Genomic DNA, 24129 nt, shown 5'->3' with positions numbered 1-24129 from the left:
AAGCCCATTTTGTAAAGAGAAGTCTTAAAGAAACGCTGAGAAGCAGAGACATCAATGTGACTAATGGCAAATCAGGACACGGGCACACACATGGGCATAGAGTTCTCTTTAGAGTCACTGTGAGAGCTGGCATTGCTTTTTGTAGGCACAGCACCTTTTCCTACAATACGGAGCACATGTGTATTGAGCATCTAGGGTGTGTGTATTACTCTGTGTTAAGCAGTGGAGGATGCAGAGGTGAACAGAATTGGTCAAGGTCCTTAAGGATTTTGTTTTTAATAATGGGGTATGGATGTCATAAATGTGAGGGATGATGCAGTGCACCCCAAGTGCCAAGATAGTGAGCAAGGCATGGAAAGCTGAACAAAGCTGCTCTTAGTATGGCAGAACTTTGGCTCTTTGTTTTCCAGAGTCAGTTCATTCTTGCATTCATTCATTCCATAATTATGCATCAAGTGTGTAGTTGGTTCTAGGCATGGGGTCTGCATAATGGATTAATTAGACAAGTTCCCCATGAGTGTTCAGGTTGAGGGGACCAGGGAGTAAGAGGGAAAATGTCACTAAATCCGTTAACAAATGGCTAAATGTTGAATGACTGAAGATGATTTCACAAGGTGATAGGAAGAAAACAGGGTGATATGATAAGGGACAGGATTGTAAAGGCTGCTCCAAGAAGGTCTTTTGGAAGAAGGGACAATTAAGCTGAAGTTTAAATGATCCAGAGATACCTTCAAGTGAAGAAGAGCATTCCAGGGCTGATGGAACAACTCATGCCCAGCCTCTGAGGCAGGAATGAGGCTAGTGTGTTCAAAGACTGAAAAGTCAATGTCACTGGAGTTGAAAAAGTAGGAAAGAGCACTATGAAATGGAGCCAGTGAGACAGGCAGAAAGTAGATCACCACTCCTAGCTTAGCACTCTAGCTCATAAGTCCAGTACAGCTTGTTTTTGAGTTGCATGCCAGGGAACAATCAGAAATGCTCCTAAAAGAAACCATGAATGTCACCGTGCCATCTGCTCCAATATAGCTCCTAATTGGACACAACTCTTGCATTCTGTAATATGGTAAGAAAGATTGTCAATGAGTTCAAAGGCTGTTGCTGCTGCTGCTGCTAAGTCACTTCAGTCGTGTCCGACTCTGTGTGACCCCATAGATGGAAGCCCACCAGGCTCCCCCGTCCCTGGGATTCTCCAGGCAAGAACACTGGAGTGGGTTGCCATTTCCTTCTCCAGTGTGTGAAAGTGAAAGTGAAGTCTCAGTCGCTAGTTGGTTCCAAATTATCACTTAGCCCCCCCTAGTGTGTATCATGCAAAACAAGTTATTTTATGGCATATTTTTGATGTTTAAAAAAGTAACTGGATTAAACAAGATAGAAACATTTCTCTTTCATATGAAAAAAAAATCCAGTGGAGCCAGATAGTTCAGGACTGGTGTGGCAGCTGCACAGTCATCAAAGACCAGATTTCTTCTATCTTGCTGCATAGTGAACCTTAGTGTACTTCCCCATAGTCCAAAACGGCTGCTTAAGCTCTAGCCATTTTATCAACATTCCAGCCAACATGAAAAAACTAACCCTTTCTCTTTGAAGTTCTTTCCTAGACATTGCCCACCATATTTCTACTTAGCTCTCATTAACCAAAGCTAGTCACATGGTCTGGAGAAGGCAATGGCAAGCCACTCCAGTACTCTTGCCTAGAAAATCCCATGGATGGAGGAGCCTAGTAGGCGGCAGTCCGTGGGGTCGCTATGGGTCGGACACGACTGAGCGACTTCACTTTCACTTTTCACTTTCACACATTGGAGAAGGAAATGGCAACCCACTCCAGTGTTCTTGCCTGGAGAATCCCAGGGACGGGGGAGCCTGGTGGGCTTCCGTCTATGGGGTCACACAGAGTCGGACACGACTGAAGTGACTTAGCAGCAGCAGCAGCAGCAGTCACATGGTCATACTTAGCTACAATAAGACAGCCCAAGGAATATAGTCTGAGCTGGAGGAAAAGGTGATTCAAGTGATTGCCAAGATTCAAGTGGTTGCATCTAAGAAAGTGAGCAGAGATATATTAGGAGGCAACTAGAAGTCTCTGCCATGATAGTCAACAATTTTTCTACATAAGCCATCTGTCAGTTTATATCTTTCTATAGGTAAATCTTTTTTGAAGTTTTGAATTTTTAAAATATAGTTTCCTAAAACAGATGGTAATTAGAAGATGAATGGCAATGTTAGTTAGATGGTGGTGATTTTGCAATATATAAATGTATCGAATCAACACATTGCACTCCATAAACTTATATAAGGTTATATATCAATTATATCTCAATAAATTAGGAAAATAAATTTTTTAAAGAAAAAATTTCCTTCAATCTGCAATATAGGCCTTATATGTTTCACAGATTAAGTTACTAGTAATCAAAGAACTGATGCTTTATGAGATGGTTTTTTGTTTTTTTATTTTTGCTTGTTTGAACTTTCCTTTATTTTTTCATCTTTAAAATGGGAATAAAATAGTATCTATCTCATGGTATTGATTTTTTATCTTTTTTTTTGAGATAGCTTTTAAGCAGATAAAATATAGAGCCATCACAGAATTATAAAAACTTGTAAGAATGATATAACAAGTAAACAAATTGACCATTGAGATACAGTACCTTATCTTAATATAACTTCTCCAGTAGTATCAGAACATTTTAAAATTGTATTTCTCATAGCAAAAAGAATATTTTATTACTAATTTTGTCCTCATTTTTCTGGTACTTTTAAGTTTTTTAAATAGCACAGTGAAGAAGATTAAAATAAAGCAAAGCAAATTCTGTTCTTAATTACTTTTACTGTTCTGGGAACTACACCCCTAGAAAAGTTTCAGAGCTGTACAGTTTCTAATGCTCTTGATTTCTTTTTAAAAAGGCTATTTTGCATGTTCATTTCTCAGTATATATTGATACATAGTCAAATTTTACTTTTAAAAAATAAAGTTGGGTTCTGATTGATCCTGGTGGCTCAGATGGTAAAGAATCTTCCTGCAATGCAGGAGACCTGGGTTTGATCCCTGGGTTGGGAAGATCCCCTGGAGGAGGACATGGCAACCCACTCCAGTATTCTTGCCTGGAGAATCCCCATGGACAGAGGAGCCTGGCGGGCTACAGTCCATGGGTAGCAGAGCCAGACACGACTGAGTGACTAAGCACAACACATTGATACACAGTCAACTTTTACTTAAAAAAAAAAAAGTTAGCTTCTGATTGATCTAGGTCCCAAGTAGCTCTTCCTCCTTTTCCTCTGATAATTTTTTAAATCATTTGCTTCCAGAGAGTGGAGATACAAAGGTTGTTTCTCGCGTTATTCAGCTGGATGGAGTACTGATTGAGTCCCACGGGGTGATCATGCATTCTTCAGTTCCTCTCCACCACCCGGCAATGTCCAAGGGGAAGGAGCGCAGAAACGCTGTGAACTGGCATCTCATTTGCATGTTTTCTCAGATTTTCTTTGCTTGGAACAATTTTCATATTTTCTAAAATTTTTGTTTGTTTGGGATAATCCAAGCGAAGGGCTTTCTTTGTCTCAGAGTAATCAAGAGCTTCTGGTAATAATTGCAAACATATTGAGGTTTATCCGAAACACCCTTCTCCTTAGTTATTTTCTGGGTGTTCTGCCCTGTCTATTTTTATAGAGAAAGTAATTCATCCCGTATAAGATGCCAATTCAGCTTAGTGCAACTGAGATTTATGGAGCGCCTCTGCATCAGGACCTATACTAGGTGTCAGTGGATCAAAAGTTGACCAAATAGAGTCCTTCTATGGAGCCTGAGTTGTGAGTAAACCAACAGATCAACAGAACATTAGAATGTAAGACACTAGGTATTATGATCAGGATGCACAGGGGCTGGCCCAGGAGAGGCCACTCTGCACGCTATAGTTTGGAGAGTTTAGAACGGTTTCTTGAAACTACTGTTCCCCGCACTGTTCAGGAAGGCAAGAGAAAGAAGGGCTTTCAAAGTAGTGTGTGTGTTAGTCATGTCCGACTCTGTGACCCCACGGACTGTAGCACACCAAGCTCCTCTGTCTATGGGATTCTCCAGGCAAAAATACCAGATTGGGGAGCCATTCCCTTCTCCAAAGGATCTTCCCGACCCAGGGATCAAACCCGAGTCTCCTGCATTGCAGGCAGATTCTTTAGCACCTGAGCAAACAAGGAAGCCCTTCGAAGTACACAGCAGCCCAAGCAAAGAGAGAGATTGGGAGTTGCTAAGGGAGGGGATGGTTGGAGCTAGAACTGAAAAGTTTAGCAAAGACTAGGTCACAGAAAATCACCCAATTATCATTTGCATCATTCCCTTAAACCATGGCAGATTGTTTTTCTTTATGAAATTCATAGTATTCCAGAAAGTAACTGAGGCCATAGAGTACAAATTGGGTCAGAGGACATGGTATATAAATGCTAGTAATAAGCTAGTGAGTGATTTAAAAATTTTGTATTTTGGCATGAATATATATCAGTTCAGTTCAGTCGCTCAGCCGTGTCTGACTCTCCGCGACCCCATGAATCACAGCACACCAGGCCTCCCTGTCCATCACCAACTCCCGGAGTTCACTCAAACTCCTGTCCACAGAGTTGGTGATGCCATCCAGCCATCTCATTCTCTGTCGTCCCCTTCATCTCCCACCCCCAACCTTTCCCAGCATCAGAGTCTTTTCCAGTGAGTCAACTCGTCGCATGAGGTGGCCAAAGTATTGCAGTTTCAGCCTTAGCATCAGTCCTTCCAATGAACATCCAGGATTGATCTCCTTTAGAATGGACTGGTTAGATTTCCTTGCAGTCCAAGGGACTCTCAAGAGTCTTCTCCAACACTACAGTTCAAAAGCATCAATTCTTCAGTGATCAGCTTTCTTCACAGTCCAACTCTCACATCCATACATGACCACGGGAAAAACCATAGCCTTGACTAGACAGACCTTTGTTGGCAAAGGAATGTCTCTGCTTTTTAATATACTATCAAGGTTGGTCATAACTTTCCTTCCAAGGAGTAAGCGTCTTTTAATTTCATGGCTGCAATCAGCATCATAATTGAAATTTTGTAAGAATGCTGTTGTGCTAAATTAAGACATCAAAGACCTATCTCAGTGATAACCACTGGAACATAGAATTTGGCTTGTGCATTCCTCTATCTTCAGGTTTTATCAGAGGGAAGTTTCAAGCCTCACTACCCAACATGAGCAGCCACTGAAAACCTTCCATGGAAGTTCATCTCTTCAAGCCAAAGTCCTCATGAGCTTGAAGTCTGTCTCTGATTAAAGTGCAGAGTGATGAATTCCCCATTTAGTGTTGACCCAGTGACGCTTGTTATGTACCTCTGAGTTCAACCCAGTGCCCAGATACCATAACAGATTCAGACAGAAAGGGTTAAGTTCCAGAGAAAGGCTCCCACAACTTGGAGACCTCTATCACACCATGGTGTTTCCCAGGCCTTGGGCACAAAGACACTTATGAAACCTTTGCAAGTTTAAATTCAAGTAACACAGTATTACCTGAAAGCAGATTTTATTTTGATGAGCTAATATCAGGTTTTCATACATCAAGAGCAGTGTTGCCAGGAGAAGGCACAATTTCGATGCAGTAAAAACATTCTATTTATATGACATTGATATTTTGCCATAAAAATATAAATGTTCAGTTCAATCACTCAGTCGTGTCCAACTCTTCACGACCCCATGGACTATAGCACGCCAGGCTTCCCTGTCCATCACCAACTCTCAGAGCTTGCTCAAACTCATGTCCATCGAGTCAGTGATGCAATCCAACCATCTCATCCTCTGTCGTCCCCTTCTCCTCCTGCCTTCAATCTTTTCCAGCATCAGGGTCTTTTCAAATGAGTCAGATCTTCACATCAGGTGGCCAAAGTATTGGAGTTTCAGCTTCGGCATCAATGAATATTCAGGATTGATTTCCTTTAGGATGGATTGGTTAGATCTCCTTGCAGTCCAAGGGACTCTCAAGAGTCTTCGCCAGCACCACAGTTCAAAAGCATCAATTCTTTGGCACTCAGCTTTCTTTATAGTCCAACTCACATCCATACATGACTACTGGAAAAATCATAGCTTTGACTAGATGGACCTTTGTTGGTAAAGTAATGTCTCTGCTTTTTAATATGCTGTCTAGTTTGGTTATAGCTTTTCTTCCAAGGAGCAAGCGTCTTTTAATTTCATGGCTGCAGTCACCATCTGCAGTGATTTTGGAGTCAAAAAATGTCTGTCACTGTTTCCATTGTATCCGCATCTATTTACTATGAACTGATGGGACTGGATGCCATGATCTTAGTTTTCTGAATGTTAAGTTTTAAGCCAGATTTTTCACTCTTATCTTTCACTTTGATCAAGTGGCTCCTTAGTTCTTCTTCACTTTCTGTCATGAGGGTGGTGTCATCTGCGTATCTGAGGTTATTGTTATTTCTCTCAGCAATCTTGATTCCATCTTGTGCTTCATCCAGCCCTGCATTTTCACACGATGTACTCTGCATAAAAGTTAAATAAGCAGGGTGACAATATACCGCCTTGACGTACTCCTTTCCTGATTTGGAACCAGTCTGTTGTTCCATGTCCAGTTCTAACTGTTGTTTCTTGACCTGCATACAGATTTCTCAGGAAGCAGGTCAGGTGGTCTGGTATTCCCATCTCTTGAAGAATTTCCCATGGTTTGTTGTGATCCACACAGTCAAAGGCTTTGGCATAGTCAATAAAGCAGAAATAGATGTTTTTCTGAAACTCTCTTGCTTTGTCAGTGATCCAATGGATGTTGGCAATTTGATCTCTGGTTCCTCTGCCTTTTCTAAATCCAACTTGAACACCAGGAAGTTCACGGTTCACATACTGTTGAAGCCTGGCTTGAAGAATTTTAAGCATTACTTTACTAGCGTGTGAGATGAGTGCAATTGTGTAGTAGTTTGAACATTCTTTGGCATTGCCTTTCTTTGGGATTGGAATGAAGACTGACCTTTTCCAGTCCTGTGGCCACTGCTGAGTTTTCCAAATTTGCTGGCATATTGAGTGCAGCACTTTCACAGCATCATCTTTTAGGACTTGAAATAGCTCAACTGGAATTCCATCACCTCCACTAGCTTTGTTTGTCATGATGCTTCCTAAGGTCCACTTGACTTCACGTTCTAGGATGTCTGGCTCTAGGTGAGTGATCACACCATTGTGGTTATCTGGATCATTAAGATCTTTTTTGTATAGTTCTTCTGTGTTGCTTTTAGCATTAAAGATTCTAAAGGATATCACTCTATCTCAGGTTCAGTGAATCAGCTCCTCTCATCCCCTGAGAAAGGGAGCTCAAGGAAAAGGTAACTGCAGGTAGGCTAAATGAGATGGGACTGAAAGTGCAACACAGCAACAGAAACCTACCTTTTCCAAATAATCATTCAACTCATACAGCAGAGACAAAACACTTAAGAGCAATAGGAAGGGAAGAGCCACAGTTTGGTGGGAAAGATCTAGAAAGTTTGTATGAAAAGAAGCAATAAATGCAAACCTGCAGTTGAGCACTGATTTTTTTTTTTTCTTTTAATGAAAATGATTTCATGAAGATGCCTCCAGAGAAGATCGGAAGGGTGAACTGAGACATAGGAGGAGATAAGAGGAGTTTAATTATCTATTAACTGGTAGATGGCTCTGAACAGAGAACAGTGGAGGTTGTGGGCTTTGAGGCTCTGGGCTTTGAGGCTCACAAAACCATATCACAGTACAGACCATCTCTGAAGAGATGTTTCAGAGAAGCTATAGCCAGAAAAAACAATTAAACTCTTGGATCTGAAGCCACACTCGACCAAATCCTAAGAAGCACATGATAGGATATAGAAGCTGTAGGTAATACAAGCTTTGGGAGTTTTCAAAGTAGTGTGAACCTATCCTAGTACAGTACTATATAGCTGATCGTGTTAGTTGAGTACCTAGGCTAATTTCATTGGACTTAACGAACGAATTGGACTTACAAATGTGCTCTCAGAACAGAACTCGTTTGTATGTAGTGAACTTACTGTATATTCTACAGCACATGGATGGTAAGTGCTATGAAGAACCCCAGTGCAGGAAAGAGGATAGAAAGCACTGCAGAGGAAGTGGGGTGGCCATGGGAGAGCTCTGAAGTTGACCTCTGAGCAAAGACCAGAGCAGGGTGGGCAGGATCTCTGGCCCCCTGGATGAAGAGAATCACAGACTGGAGGAGGAAACACTGATGAGGTCGGAGTGTGAAAGCAGAACAAGGAGGGAGGGGACTCCACTGGACAAAGGTGGGTAGGGAGCTGGATCAAGCCCCACCCCTGTCTCCCCAGATCACATAAACGTCTAGTTATGATTGCTCCCAGAATAGCCCCATGCCGGAACACAAGAAAACCAAGCAACATCTCAGGAATATAGTCCCAAAGCTCTGATGTTTTTTGGCTTTTAATCATTCTAAACACTAAGTTGTAAGAACTTACTTATTCAACAATTATTTATTAACACCTAATTGGTGGTTAAGCACTTGGGTTGTGAGAATTCATCAAGATGTATTTCCTCTTCTTACAGAGATCATAGTCTGTAATTAGAAAGTGGATAATAGTTACCCATTTTGGAATAGTTACCCAAATTGGAAGCACAGAGTCAGCTAACCCAAATCTAAGGATAGAAGTGACATCCAATGTGAAAGTTGAAAAGCCAACAAGAATCATAGACACAGGGGCTTCAGAACGAGAATCAGCTTGGGCAGCTTCCAGGATCTGAAACGGAGATGAGGGCTGTCTTGAGAGGTGATATGGGGGAAGTAATCAGAAGTCAAATAGGAAAGGTCATGAAATCATATTATGGAATTTTGTATGCCGTCCTGGGGGTGGTGTGAAGCCACTGAAAGGGTTTCATCCAAAAACTGCTCAAATCTAATTTACACTGTGGAAACATCCCTTTGGCTACAGTGTGGGGAGTGACTAGAAGCAGAGCAGGACTGGAGTCAACAAATCCACCCATGAGTCTATAAGGAGGACAGGCAAGGTTTGGACTGGAATAATGGCAGCGGGTGAGAAAGAAGTAGACAGATCCAAAGTTACTAAAGCACAAGAGAACCAGGCTATATGGTGGATGTGGTACCAAGAGACTGTTCATGAATACAGTCCAGGTTTCTGTCTCAGGCAGGTGGCAGTGAAGCTGTTCTCTGAAGAGATTGCACAAAGGAAGTCAAGTCTGGGAGGAAGACAGTGTGTGCTGGGGATGTATTAAGTCTGAAGTACCTATGTAGCTTAGTTGGTAGAGAGTCTGCCTGCAGTGCAGGAGACCACAGTTCAATCCCTGGGTCAGGGAGATCCTCTGGAGAAGGAAATGGCAAACCACTCCAGTATTCTTGCCTGCAAAATCCCATGGACAGAGGAGCCTGAAAGGCCCCAGTCCATGAGATCACATGAGTCAGACACGACTTAGCGAATAAACCACCATATGTAACATTCAAGTTCAGAACTGGATAATCTGTGTTTGAAGCAGAAGCAAGAGATGTGAGCCACAGGGAGGGACCATGACTGATCCCCTTGTAGATAATAGAAACCGTCAACCTTCCCAGGGATGGTATATATGTGATAACAGAAGACTCCTGAGAGAATGTCGAGATAATCCACCTCTCTGTTTATTCAGGGATCATCCAAACAATCAACTTTTCCTAATAATCACATTCTGTGAACAGCATCTTTAATAGCTTGGACAATATCTCGTTGTTGTTGTTCAGTCACGAAGTCATGTACTAGGCTTCCCTGTCCTTCACTATCTCCCTGAGTTTGCTCAAATTCATGTCTGTTGAGTCAGTGATGCCATCCAACTCAATATCTCATGCTCTGGCACCCCCTTCTCATCTTGCCCTCAATCTTCCCTAGCATCAGGGTCTTCTCCAATGAGTTAGCTCTTCTCAGCAAGTGCTCAAAGTATTGGAGCTTCAGCATCAGTCTTTCCAATTACTATTTAGAGTTGATTTCCTTTAGGATTGACTGGTTTGATCTCCTTTCAGTCCAAGGGACTCTCAAGAGTCTTCTCCAGCACCACAGTTCAGAAGCATCCATTGTTCAGTGCTTCTTTATGGTCCAAGTCTCACATCCATACATGACTACTGGAAAAACGGTAGCTGTGACTCTGCTTTTTAGTACACTATCTAGATTTGTCATCACTTTTCTTCCAAGGAGCAAGTGTCTTTTAATTTCAAGGCTGCAATCACTGTCCACAGTGATTTGGAGCCCAAGAAAATGAAATCCAACACTTTCCACATTTTCCCCATCTATTTGCTTTGAAGTGATGGGATCAGATGCCATGATTTTGGTTTTTTGCATGTTGAGCTTCAAGCCAGCTTTTTCACTTTCCTCTTTCACTTTCATCAAGAGGCTTTAGTTCCTCTTCACTTTCTGCCGTTAAAGTGGTAACATCTGCATACCTGAGGCTGTTGATATTTCTCCCAGGAATCTTGATTCCAGCTTGTGCTTCATCAAGCCCAGCATTTCACATGATGTACTCTGCATAAAAGTTAAATAAGCAGTGTGGCAATATACAGCCTTGACGTACTCCTTTCCTGATTTGGAACCAGTCTGTTGTTCCATGTCAAGTTCTAACTGTTGCTTCTTGACCTGCATACAGATTTCTCAGGAGGCAGATAAGGTGGTCTGGAATTCCCATCTCTTCAAGAATATTCCACAGTTTTTGTGATCCATTTAGTCAAAGGTTTTAGTGTAGTCAATGAAGCAGAAGTAGATGTTTTTTTTAATTCCCTTGCTTTATCTATGATCCAGCGAATGTTGGCAGTTTGATCTCTGGTTCCTCTGCCTTTTCTAAATCTAGCTTGTACATCTGGAAGCTCTCAGTTCACATACTGCTGAAACTTAGCTTGAAGGATTTTGGCAAAATTTTGCTATCATGTGAAATGCTTGCAACTGTATAGTAATGTGAGCATTCTTTGGCATTGCCTTTCTTTGGAATTGGAATGAAAACTGACCTTTTCCAGTCCTGTGGCTACTGCTGAGTTTTCCAAATTTGCTGGCATATTGAGTGCAGCACTTTCACAGCATCATCTTTGGGGATTTTAAATAGCTCCGCTGGAATTGCATCACCTCCACTAGCTTTGTTCATAGTGATGCTCTCTAAGGCCCACTTGACTTCACACTCCAGCATGTCTGGCTCTAGGTGAGTGATCACACCATCTTGGTTATCTGGGTCATTAAGACTTTTTTTGTACAGTTCTTCTGTGTATTCTTGCCAACTCCTCTTAGTCTCTACCACTTCTGTTATGTCCTTGCCGTTTTTGTCCTTTATTATGCCTATCTCTGCATGAAATGTTCCCTTGGTATCTCCAGTTTTCGAAGAGATCTCTGGTCTTTTCCATTCTATTGTTTTCCTCTATTTCTTTGCATTGTTCACTTAAGAAGTGAACAATATTTCTCCTTGCTATTCTCTGGAATTCTGGATTCAGATGGGTATATCTTTCCCTTTCTCCTTTGCTTTTACTTCTTTTCTTAGCTATGTGTAAGTCCTCCTCAGACAACCACTTTGCCTTCTTGAATTTCTTTTTCTTGGGAATGGGTTTGATCACCACCTCTTGTGGAATGTCCATATAGTTTTTCCTATGAGTTTTCACTGGTGTTTAACTGTTTTTAAAAAACTCATAGTGAATATTTGCAATCCCCAAAATTAGTTCCTTGGGATATTAGTAAACAATATATGGAGAAAAGTATTCCATGGTTAATCAGTCAGTTCAGTCGCTCAGTCGTGTCCGACTCTCCGCGACCCCATGAATCACAGCACGCCAGGCCTCCCTGTCCATCACCAACTCCCGGAGTACACTCAAACTCATGTCCACAGAGTCGGTGATGCCATCCAGCCATCTCATTCTCTGTCGTCCCCTTCTCCTCCCGCCCCCAACCTTTCCCAGCATCAGAGTCTTTTCCAGTGAGTCAACTCGTCTCATGAGGTGGCCAAAGTATTGGAGTTTCAGCTTTAGCATCAGTCCCTCCAATGAACATCCAGGATTGATCTCATTTAGAATGGACTGGTTGGATCTCCTTGCAGTATAAGGGACTCTGAAGAGTCTTCTCCAACACCACAGTTCAAAAGCATCGATTCTTCGGCGATCAGCTTTCTTCACAGTCCAACTCTCACATCCATACATGACCACGGGAAAAACCATTGCCTTGACTAGACGGACCTTGGTCGGCAAAGTAATGTCTCTGCTTTTTAATATACTATCAAGGTTGGTCATAACTTTCCTTCCAAGGAGCAAGCGTCTTTTAATTTCATGGCTGCAGTCAGCATCTGCAGTGATTTTGGAGCCCAAAAAAACAAAGTCTGACACTGTTTCCACTGTTTTTCCATCTATTTCCCATGAAGTGATGGGACCAGATGCCATGATCTTTGTTTTCTGAATGTTGAGCTTCAAGCCAACCTTTTCACTCTCCTCTTTCACTTTCATCAAGAGGCTTTTTAGTTCCTCTTCACTTTCTGCCATAAGGGTAGTGTCATCTGCATATCTGAGGTTATTGATATTTCTCCCAGCAATCTTGATTCCAGCTTGTGCTTCTTCCTGCCCAGCGTTCCTCATGATGTACTCTGCATATAAGTTAAATAAGCAAGGTGACAATATACAACCTTGACGTACACCTTTTCCTATTTGGAACCAGTCTGTTGTTCCATGACCGGTTCTAACTGTTGCTTCCTGACCTGCATACAGGTTTCTCAAGAGGCAGGTCAGGTGGTCTGGGATTCCCATCTCTTTCAGAATGTTCCACAGTTTATGGAATTCCATCACCTCCACTAGCTTTGTTCGTAGTGATGCTTTCTAAGGCCCACTTGACTTCACATTCCAAGATGTCTGGCTCTAGGTCAGTGATCACATTATCGTGACTATCTTGGTCGTGAAGATCTTTTTTGTACAGTTCTTCTGTGTATTCCTGCCACTTCTTCTTAATATCTTCTGCTTCTGTTAGGTCCATACCATTTCTGTCCTTTATCGAGCCCATCTTTGCATGAAAAGTTCCCTTGGAATCTCTAATTTTCTTGAAGAGCTCTCTTTTTTTTCCTATTCTGTTGTTTTCCTCTATTTCTTTGCATTGATCACTGAGGAAGTCTTTCTTATCTCTCCTTGCTATTCTTTGGAACTCTGCATTCAGATGCTTATATCTTTCCTTTTCTCCTTTGCTTTTCGCCTCTCTTCTTTTTACAGCTATTTGTAAGGCCTCCTCAGACAGCCATTTCGCTCTTTTGCATTTCTTTTCCATGGGGATGGTCTTGGTCCCTGTCTCCTGTACAATGTCACGAACCTCCGTCCAGAGTTCATCAGGCACTCTATCAATCAGATCTAGCCCCTTAAATCTATTTCTCACTTCCACTGCATAATCATAAGGGATTTGATTGAGGTCATATCTGAATGGTCTAGTGGTTTTCCCTACTTTCTTCAATTTAAGTCTGATCCATGGTTAATAAATACATCTTGGAAACCTTGGTCTAAAAAACTTTAGTAGGTTCTTTAGTATGATTTCTCAAAGACTTAAACTGCTCTTCCCTGTGACTCACCAGAACTGGAGGCTGCTGTGGTTTGTTTGGGCCATGACAAGCTTTTGGAGGAAGTGCTTTCAGGACTGGTGACCACAAACAGTTTCATGGGATACTAACCTCTACCCAGAAACTGTACCAAATTTCAACACATCGTTTCAGAAATTGAATGATCAAATTAACAGGAATGAATGTTTGTGTTCTTGATGCACGTCAGTTGCCTTTCCCAAAGTGAGTACATTGCTTATGGAAGTGTAAATTACTACCCATACCTGTTTCACCATACCTTCCCACTCCCCCAGGTATGATTGTGAATTGTTTAAATCTGATCTAATTTGGTAATGTTTCTGCAACGGTAGAGAGGCTCAGCATTCTCCCATGTTATTGATTACTTGCTGCCGCTTTTGTGAATACCTTCTCAGATCCTTTGCCTGTCTATTGGGATCTTAGCTACTCTTACGAAAATAAGTGGTGTATTTTTATAATCAGATATTAATGCAGAATTTCATATACTTCTGGCAGCCATTTTCCAAGCTCTTACATATCATTTATTTTTTAGTTAGGTTATTTTTGAACCTGTGGTGCTTAAACATTTTCATGGATCAGTTCTTTAAAGCATTTCTTTCTATAGTTTTTTTTTTTTTTTTGAGTAGGTTTCTTTTTTTTTTTTCATTTATTCATTTTAATTGGAGGCTAATTACAATATTGTAGTGGTTTCTATAGTTTTTTCCACCATTTTAAGGCTTAGAAAATCCTTTTATAAAGTTTTATCTAGACACTTAGTAATCACATCTTGTTTTTTGTTGTTTATGTTAACATTAACTTTTAACCCCTCTGGTATTTATTAATATATTAATTTATCTTACACCCTTCCCCCTCCCAGAAAACTAACCAAGTTTTACAGCACTATTCTCTGAATAATTTTCCCTTCCAAATTAATATATAGTGCCCATACACTCTTTAATAATTTTTATGAAATAAAAAACATTTATCTCCATTTATTAAATTAGCAAATTGAGATGAATGGCAATTTATTAAGATTCAGTTACTTGGCCAGTTTCAGTCTGGAGAGGAGTAGATGTTAATGTGATGAAAACTATGACATTTATAAAACTTGCATTTAATTTGATGTTGTGATAAAAAAAATTCCTTTCTTGAAACTTATGGGACAGATCACTAAAAGGAATACAAGACTAGAGAGCTTAGAAGAATTGGAAAATTAAAATAAGAAAGGAACGTTTGTTAATAATCAATGTTAGTAATAAAAGCAGCCACTTTATAAACATTATTGGTTTAATTCTTATAATCCACTTTACAGCTGAGGAAGTAGAGACCCAGAAGTGACTTCCTCTGGCCCTGAGAGTGAGGACAGAGCCAGGACCGCTTCCAGGACTGTTTATCACCAGCCCTGGTCCAGTTGGGGTCTGCGGATATAGTTTTAGCACTCCCCAAGGGGCCTTCTTATAGCATTTGTACTTTAGAATAGAATCAGCATCCTATTTGACATTTATAGGGTAAAAGAGGGGACAGACTTAAGAAGTGCACTGCTGAAAGTTTGTAGGCAGGTAAGCACATCAAAATCCTCTCCCTTCCGAGCCTGAACTTGGAGAAGCCTGCAGGTGAAAGAGTAAGTGTTCCTGTCTGTGTGAGAACGTAGGTACCAAGGGATCACCTCACTGTGGGTCAGAAGGTAAGCCTTCCCATCCGCTCAAGCCCCTTGGCTTCGCTCACTGCACAGGAGCTTCTCAAATATTCTTTCTCCGCAAGTTCATAGGGAAATGTCAGAACAATTCCCTGTTCCTCTGTGTTTTCAGGCAGCAGTGGTTCACTTTTGAAGCCCAAGGCCGATGCTGAGGCAGCATTGCTCTGCAGACACGCAGTTGTTTGTTCCCAGAGCAGGGCCTGTGCCCTCCGGTTTGCCGGCTTTGCAGCTCCCTGGGCTGATCCTCTCAAGTCCCCCGGGAGCCACTTTTGTGGCAGATTCCATTTGGTTTCAAAGGACCTTGAGAGGGGCGGCAGGGCCATTTGGTGTGATCCCCCCAATCTCCCACGTTAAGAGTGACTTGTAAGCTGCCCTGGCGGGAGCCCGAGCCCAACCCCAAACAGGCTGCCCCTGTTCCCCCCATTGTCTGTGGACCGGGCGTCTTTTCCCAGCTGACCTGCCTGCAAGTGGAGAGATGTGAAAAGTTAGAGACAAAAATGGTCTCTACAGAGTGAGAGAGAGCTTTCTTGTACAGAAAGGAAGGAAATACCTCTGTGGGATTTTATTTTTTTCCCCCCGCCTTCATCCAAAAAATACAAAGAGAGTCTCTGTCTTTAATGCGAATGTCGGCTTTAAATCTCTTAGGTTTGGATTAACTCTGCAAAAGAAAAAAAAATCTGACAGGCTTTCAGATATGACGCAGAAAAACTTTTCTCCCCTCAATTCATGGCGTGCATTTGCAAAGCCAAAGGCTGGTGGACTGAATAGTGGGCGCCAGTCTCCCCATCATAGTTAACATCACAATGGTCAGAATTAGCAGCCTCTGTCCCCACCAGGGGACATTTAATACAAGGTGGCAAAGGCAAGAATAAACCTCTCTTCTCTTGCCCCCCAAATTAAAATAGATTAAAATTAAACCAAAGAAACGAGGTTATTTTCAGTTACATGACTTAGACTTATCTTACCTTTTTCCCGCAAAAGGAAAAAGAAATGTGGCATTTTGCCGTCATTACCTAACTCAAAAGCTTCCTTCCAACTAAACAAAACCCACTGACTTGATGGACATTTCCTATTACACAGTTATTGTTGGTTTTCACTATTGAGGATGTCAGCAAGCATGTCGAAGATCATGTTTTGCTTATAAAATAAAATGACTTTTATGTGAATATCTTTCGTCTTGGTGGTGTCCAGAAAGTGGGTGCTGTTCCACTGAATCCACGTGGTGACGTTTATTTTCTGAAATTTGGGGTAATAGCATGTTCTTATTTTTTTAATGTGTTCAGAGCTCTTTCATCCTAGATACTGGAGTATTCTGCACCAAGACTCGGTATCAATAAGCTTGTTTGTTAATGTAGAAAAATTTTAAACAGCAGCTCCCAGTTTCCAAATGAGAGTCAAAATGAATAGGTAATCTGAAGCACAACTTAAAATTAGCAGTCTTTATATTTAAGGATGGATTGATTAGGACTGTTTGTTTATGTATAATTGTGAAACTACCTATATAAATTAAACTCTAGATCATTTTTAATTCCTGACCCACACCTAGTTTAAAAAAAAGTTTCTTGTGTGATACTTCGTGGGATGTAAATGGGTGTGCATTAGTTGGATACTATATAACGGAGTTATAACAGTACGTTTATGGATTTAAATAGGTACTGCAAATTTGTTCTTGATAAATAGACTCAAAGTGAAATAAAATATTACTTTTGGTTTTATTTATTTATATGACACTATCCACTTTAAGCTCTAGGTAATCTAATTTCATTATAAAGGGATTTTTATTATAATCACAAACAACTAATAGAATTTATTAATCTTTATTATAGAATAATTTTCTTTGCAACCCCAAAGGCTCTGATATAGCAATTTGGGATTTAATACAAATGAAAATGTGTTAAAAGTTATTTTAACACACTTTCATTTGGGTTTTACATACTGAATATTTGGCTTGACTTTAGCAATAACAGAATATACTAAAACAAGTTATGTAAATCTTTAAACAAAAATTAGTATTATTCCTGCTGCCGCCGCTGCTGCTGCTAAGTCACATCAGTCGTGTCCTTCCTACATAATATCAAATTGTTATTTTTCATAGATACCCTAACTTGTTTATACTGTATTCATGTTGTTTCTGGATGATGTTTTAGTATCATATAATATTTTAGAAAAAGTAAATTTTTTTTTCCAGAAATAGTAAATTTAGTTTCTAATTAGGATTGATTTTATGTATTGTATTATAAGAGAATTTAATCCAGCGTTTGTTTGACGTTTGCTCAAAAAGATAATTTTTTATATTCTAAGTTATAAAAGAAGGTCAAAGTTTATTACTCCATGTTTTAATCACAATAATAAAAAATTCATATAAAAGTATGAAAAGATTTGGTACATGATGAAACTTTGCTGTATTAGCTACTGAGGGAAAAATAGAAAGGCGTGTTTTCATAAATTAGGCTTTTAATTCCAGATATTTCACAAGTTTGAATTCAGAGTTATTTTATACCCTTTTGCAGAATGAAATTCTTAAAATTATTTTACTTGAAATCATATAAAAACTTGATTTGTATTTACTGATGTATTTTTATGGTTTTTAAAGTTATACTGTTTCTGATACTCAGGCAGCCATGTTGTTCAGTTCTGGAGTCTTTTGGACAGGCCTGTTATTTATCCCTGTGGCCTCCCTGCTCCTTGACGTGGTGTATAAGGTGTAAGTATAATACTCAGTTATGTACATAACAACATAGATGGCGTATTAATCCTCGGATTTCTCTAGTTGTTACGTCAACTCTAATATAGAGCTTCCAAGATAGGAATTAGTAATATTAATTCAGTTCAGTTCAGTCGCTCAGTCATGTCCGACTCTTTGCGACCCCATGAATCACAGCACGCCATTCTATGTAAATAAAGGAGAAAAGACCGACTAAGGAACTAGAAAACTATATTCGTTTAAAAGAGCCAGCAGAAGTAAAGCAGGTAATTTCAATTAACATTTTTATTGATCAGCCTGAAAAACCCCTTCAAGGTAGAAGAAAAAATTCTGTTATCTCCAAACACACACACGCACGCACACACACATAAATTTTTAGTGAACAATAGTTGTGAAAGGAAATTTTTGCTTGCCTGATTCTAAACATATATAAAATAGAGACTAGAAGAATCCACAATTTTATTAATCTTTCTCAAGGATTGTAAGTTTTAAAATGTTCTCTCTTCCCACAAAAAAAGATATCATTAAAGTTAGTTAACGTGATTCTTGTTTAATAACTATGAAAGTTTTATTACTAGCAACCTAAACCATTTATGACTATTGTTTCTATAATTATATTAATGCCCAAAATTACTATAATTTTTAGATTCTATGAAAAAATTCCTTGTACTCTGATTACTATTGTACTTAGAAGCAGCATGGTAAAAAACTTGTTTTTAATGTTTTAAATCTTCACACAAATACTTCTGTCCTTTTTCTTTTCTTTCCCTTTTATTTTTTTGCAGCATCAAGAGGACGGCTTTTAAAACATTAGTAGATGAAGTTCAGGAGCTGGAGGCAAAATCGCAAGACCCAGGAGCAGTTGTGCTTGGAAAAAGGTAAAATATATACTGTGTTCTTTTCTAAGTGAGGTTTACATTTTTCTTTAGATAGCAGTTGGAAATAAGCAGTTAAACTTGTATTTATCTGTTAACATGGAGCTGGCAGTGTCACTGACAGATTTTGGAACCAGAGAGATGCAGATTCAAATCAAATCTCTCTTCCCTGAGCTGCCTGCAGCCTCAGCCAGGTTGCTTAGTGCTGCTGAGCCTCAGTTTCCTCCTCTACACAATGGGAGTGGTCATACCTCCCTCACAGCCAGTCGTGAGAATTGAAAATAGTGTCAGTAAAGCAGGTGGCTTGGGGCTTAATGAGCACTAAATAAATGGTGGCTACAAATAGTGTTTATTATTAAATTGAAAAAGAAAATGCAGTATTCATAATGCAGTAGAATACAATCAAAGTCAGAAGTTGACATAAAGTCAGCTCTCCCTCAGTTACCTTCATGGTTCAGTACTTTACTGGGAACTGAGCTGGGGGTCATATATGAAGTGAGTTATGTCTTCCAAGTCCTCTTCATCACCACCACCCACCACCCCCCTACACCGAAAAAAAAATAACAAGGTTAGAAAGCTAATCGAATTTACTAAACTTCACAAAGCATTACAAAAAAGAAACTAAAATTATTCAAAAGCACTCTATAATAATCCACAATTATGATGAAAATACCAGGAATTTATTCTCCCCCTCTCTCATCACGCTAAGTTGAGCTAGCATTTTGTCTCGACCCTAGGAAACATCTTGCCCTGGTCTGTGTCACCTTCATCATGATTCACTGTCGTTACTCAGCTTGACACAATGGAGTAAGTGTCAGACTGGGAACTCGGGCTGAGACCTTGGCTTCCAGCCCTCTCTTGCTCTCATTAGGCCAAAGGGGCACGTCATACACCAGTCTGCGCCTCTCTCCTGAAATTAACAGCACTGGCATCTGTGGGGCATGCACCGCGTGCTAGGTACTGCACCCCTCACTTCATAGCTGCTGTCGCATTGAACCGCCATGACATTCATGGACAAATCCATCATCCCCATTTTTTCCAGATGAGGAAACCGGGGCTTAGAGAGACCCAAGTTCTCCAGGTCAGAAGTGACTGTGCTGGGCCTTGAGCCCATGTCAGTTGAGTCTAAGCCTAACCATGCACTGTTCTGCCTCCTTTGACTGCTTTTCAGGAACGTAGTGGCATGGCACCAGACACAGCCTGCCTGTAACATGACAGTTCTGACCCTTCCATGTCAGCAACCCTGTATACGTGATGAGTTGATTACACCTACTTTCAGATGATAGGAGTAGCTCCTCTTCCCCGCACTTTCCCCTCATCTCTTCCCTTCACCTCCAACTCTACACCAACTCCACTGTTTTTCATAAATCATCCCTCAGTAAATGTTTACTCTCTCTTTCCCTCTAGCTATGAAAAGGATATAGTAAGAGTTCTTAGGAAAGAATGGGTGTGTGTATATGTATGACCAAGTCCCTTTGCTGTGCATCTGAAACTATCATAGCATTGTTAATCAGCTATACTCCAGTATAAAATAAAAAGAAATTTTTTAAAGAGTTCTATTAATAGCTCACAGAATCATGAATAAAAATCTTCACAATTATTAGGGAAAGTCCACTGATAGTACTGTTACTGCCCTTAGTAAATTTCTCCTATTTGTATGTTAATAAAACTTACATTAAGCCCCTTCACTAGATACTGTTTTTCATCATTTATAGTATATCAGTGACTTTAACAATTCATAAGTCAGACTGAGGGTTCGATGTGATGACCTCTGGTCTCTGGGTCCTGAAGAGTCAATGAGTCAGTGATATGTGTAGTCCCTTACATTAAATAAATCAGAGAGCCTAAAAAGAAAGAAGTGAATTTCGTGTAAATGACCACCAACTTCTCCATAGAAAATGCATCTGATAAATTTCCTGCTGCTGCTCAGCTCATTTGCCTAAAATAGTGGTTCAGCTTGTTTTGGGGACTCAGGACTAAGTTATCTGTTAGCTGAATAGCCCAGTCTAAAACCCCTAGTTTGGTATGGAGCTCATGTTGCCATTGCTGCTGATCGGTGAGCAAAATGATGGTGATGGTCAGCCTGGCCATGGCATCTCCCTGCTGAGTGGCAGCTAGAGGAGAGAAAGATCTGTGAGAGGGGAGAAGTAGCAACTGGTTGGCAAAGCCTTCGCATCAAACTGCAGTCTAAGGCAGCTTAGCAATTATCAGATTGATTTTATTGGCAGAATTGTTTTAGGAACCTTGGAGAATGAGATTAATGTCAAATTTTCAAACATGAGCTGATTTCATCTGCATTTCTCAAAGAGGGAGAAACGGTGCTGTGTATTCGAGTGACACCTGGCTTCCTTGAGGGCCGAAACATGCACATTACTTTATGCTTCCCGTCCTTGGCATGCGCTGATCCCTTGTCTAGAAGCTGAGACCCTCTTACAGACTGGTAATCCAGTTCCTGGCTTTCAAAACCCAGTCCAAAAGCAGTTACCTCAGCATTCCATAGATGAAATCAATTCCCACTCCGCTATCTCTGTATTTTGTTATTCTCTGCTTCTGCATTTATCACAGTATACTGGAGTGTATATCTTCAACCTGTGTTTGCTTGTGTCCCCTCCTAGATTTTGCTCCTTGTAGGAGAGGCCTCTGTCTTAGTCTTAATGGCAACCCAGCACCAACCACAGAGCCAGGAACATAGTAACACTCAGTTAATATTTATTGAATGGATGAATGAATGGTCAGGAGAATGAACCAAAGAATAAATTCATTAATGAAAGGGTAGGTGAAAGGACAGTTGAGTAGTGGGCTAACCTGTGGGTAGTTAAATGAAAATGTGATACACAAGAACACAGAACTATCTAGGTTACACTTCCCAAACTAGTAAGCTCCGGTGTAATGATTATTTACTTTTTTCTCATAGAAGGATGCCGTACTTAAGAGCGACCTTATAAGTTGATCACCCCAATTTTTTTATCTTCACTAAGCACTACTATGAAATCAAGCTAGATGTAAACACACAGCTTCTCTGTGTCAGAGAAACTAATTTGTAAGCACTGTATCCAGATTAGTGTTTACAATAATTCATTTCTCATCTCTACTCATTTTTAAAAATTAAAACATCTTGGTTAAAAGAATTAGTGTTTTTTTAATAGAAATAAGTATGCCATTTATCATATTATTATCCTGACTTCCCTGGTGGCTCAGATTGTAAAAAATCTGCCTGTAGTGCAAGAGACCCAGGTTCAATCTCTGAGCCAAGAAGATCCTGGATTTCCCAGGCGAGAATACTGGACTGAGTTGCCATTTCTTCCTCCAGATCACTGTGTCAGTCAGTCAGTTCAGTTCAGTCGCTCAGTCGTGTCCGACTCTCCGTGACCCCATGAACCACAGCACGCCAGGCCTCCCTGTCCATCACCAACTCCCAGAGGTCACTCAAACTCATGTCCATCGAGTCGGTGATGCCATCCAGCCATCTCATTCTCTGTCGACCCCTTCTCCTCCTGCCCCCAATCCCTCCCAGCATCAGAGTCTTTTCCAGTGAGTCAACTCGTCGTATGAGGTGGCCAAAGTATTGGAGTTTCAGCTTTAGCATCAGTCCTTCCAATAGCCATGGCTTATTATTTTGGGTAAAGAAACTAACTCATAAGCTATGAAACTGTCCTTTGCTGTTACTTTCTATGGACATGCTCTAACACTAGGAAGCAGAAGCATCTACATTTCCAAAATCCAAAAACCTTTAAAATTCAATTTTTTTCCACAAGCTTATAGCAAAATTTGCTGGATTTTCAAAACAATTTGTTCTCGAAATATAAGGACATTGATAGTGTTTATTTTTCTGCATTGTAAATATGTCTGCTTTATAGCAGAAATATTAATTTTGGGGATATGGGTCTCTAAGGTCTCACTTGGGAGTATTACATATATAAATTGTGTGTAATATATTACTTTCCTAAAACAAAACAAAAATATGAATTGAGAACCCCAAAGTGTTAAAGGAAAGAATTGCGGACACTGGACATATTGGAGACAGGCAGTTATTACTGGATATCTTTCCTGTGTGTGTGAAGCAATGCATCTTATAGTAAGGCCAAGTATGAATAATGAGAGTCATAATTTTTTACACGTATCTATAGACATTAGCCAGTATATCATCATCAGCCTCTACTAAATAGTATTTTAGCCCAGGATCTTCAGGTCAGTCCTCATTAATTTGTTCATTACCACTGTTTGGCCCAAAGCCCGAACTTTTTAAAGTAGGGAAGTATAGATGTCGGATAGTTTGGTCATGGAAACAGTGATAGTGGTCTCTCCTAGCTTTTCTCTGTGTTGTTTATCTTAATGAAAAGAGGTTCGATGTAGCTAAGGCAAAAAACAAAACCTAGTAGCTTTCCTAAAGAAGTGGAGTGGGGGGCATTATAAATTAAAACTCATGTTTAGCAATAGACTTCTCTTGTTGAGTCAATGTTGACTATAAACCAAGGCATCAGAACTGATCCTCACAAAGTATCTTTTGTCTTGTGATGATCTCTGTTCTAGTTGGTTCGTTGTTGTTGTTTTTAATAATAAATTTCTTGGGATCTAGGGAATGGTAAGGGTGGGAAGAACTGGTGTTTCTGAGTGGCTGAGTGGTTCCTAAGTGCCATCTTCCTGAATCCTCCATCAGCCCAAGGTTAGGAATTGTCCTCCTAAACTCCATGAGATGTCTGAGAACGGCTGCCTAAGGCAATCCAGCTAACAAATAACAGAATTAAATCAAAGACTGCAGAGCCCAGGCTCTTTCCACAGTAGTGTGCTTCTTTCCCCAGAAAGAAACTTTTTTCTTTAAATAAACACTAGCCGTTAATGTGACATGACAGCTGAGTGAAAATATAGCCTTAAATGGCCATTACAAAACAAAATTACATTGTCTTATATATTTTGTTTGCCATAATATGAAAGGGGCACTTCTGTATTAAAGGACCATGCATTTAAGAAGGCCAGCCTAAAACCTGGAAAATGTATTTTGGGAAGAAGAAGCTCCATCATGATACATTGCTGTCCTCTAGTCTTCTGTAGGCATTTCAATTTTAAACACCAGAGACTTCCCAGCACCCCATCCACAGTGCTCTGCTGACAAAGTCAGACCACCTGCTGCTAAAGCTGCCCACTTCCTCAAAGCAGTTATATGTTTTAGTGTCCCTCTGAGTCCCCAGGTCTGTAATGGTAGAACATTTTAAGAGTAGGGTAAGAAAAGTCTGTAAAAATGGCTCTTTCTCATTCCCCATATCTGTTTATTTCACTGGCAAAAATAAGTTTTACAAGTTTTTTGCAAAACCGCTAGAGTTT

General features: G+C 40.2%; 1 protein-coding gene across 5 annotated transcripts in view; it reads left to right on the top strand.

Moving 5' to 3' along the window:
- Window positions 1-24129, top strand: part of ATP8A1 (ATPase phospholipid transporting 8A1) — a 244089-nt gene that overhangs the window by 213683 nt on the left and 6277 nt on the right. For all 5 annotated transcript variants that reach the window (XM_088836319.1, XM_088836317.1, XM_088836318.1 and 2 more), the window contains 2 exons: window positions 17847-17935; window positions 18721-18813. In XM_088836319.1, coding sequence (XP_088692445.1) covers window positions 17847-17935; window positions 18721-18813 — 182 coding nt within the window. The remainder of the gene's footprint in view (window positions 1-17846; window positions 17936-18720; window positions 18814-24129) is intronic.

The sequence above is a fragment of the Moschus berezovskii genome, chromosome 5 (genome assembly GCF_049115385.1).
Source record: "Moschus berezovskii isolate FMDL1 chromosome 5, NW_MosBer_1.0, whole genome shotgun sequence".
Classification (NCBI taxonomy): domain Eukaryota; kingdom Metazoa; phylum Chordata; class Mammalia; order Artiodactyla; family Moschidae; genus Moschus; species Moschus berezovskii.
This window is presented reverse-complemented; position numbering and strand designations above follow the sequence as displayed.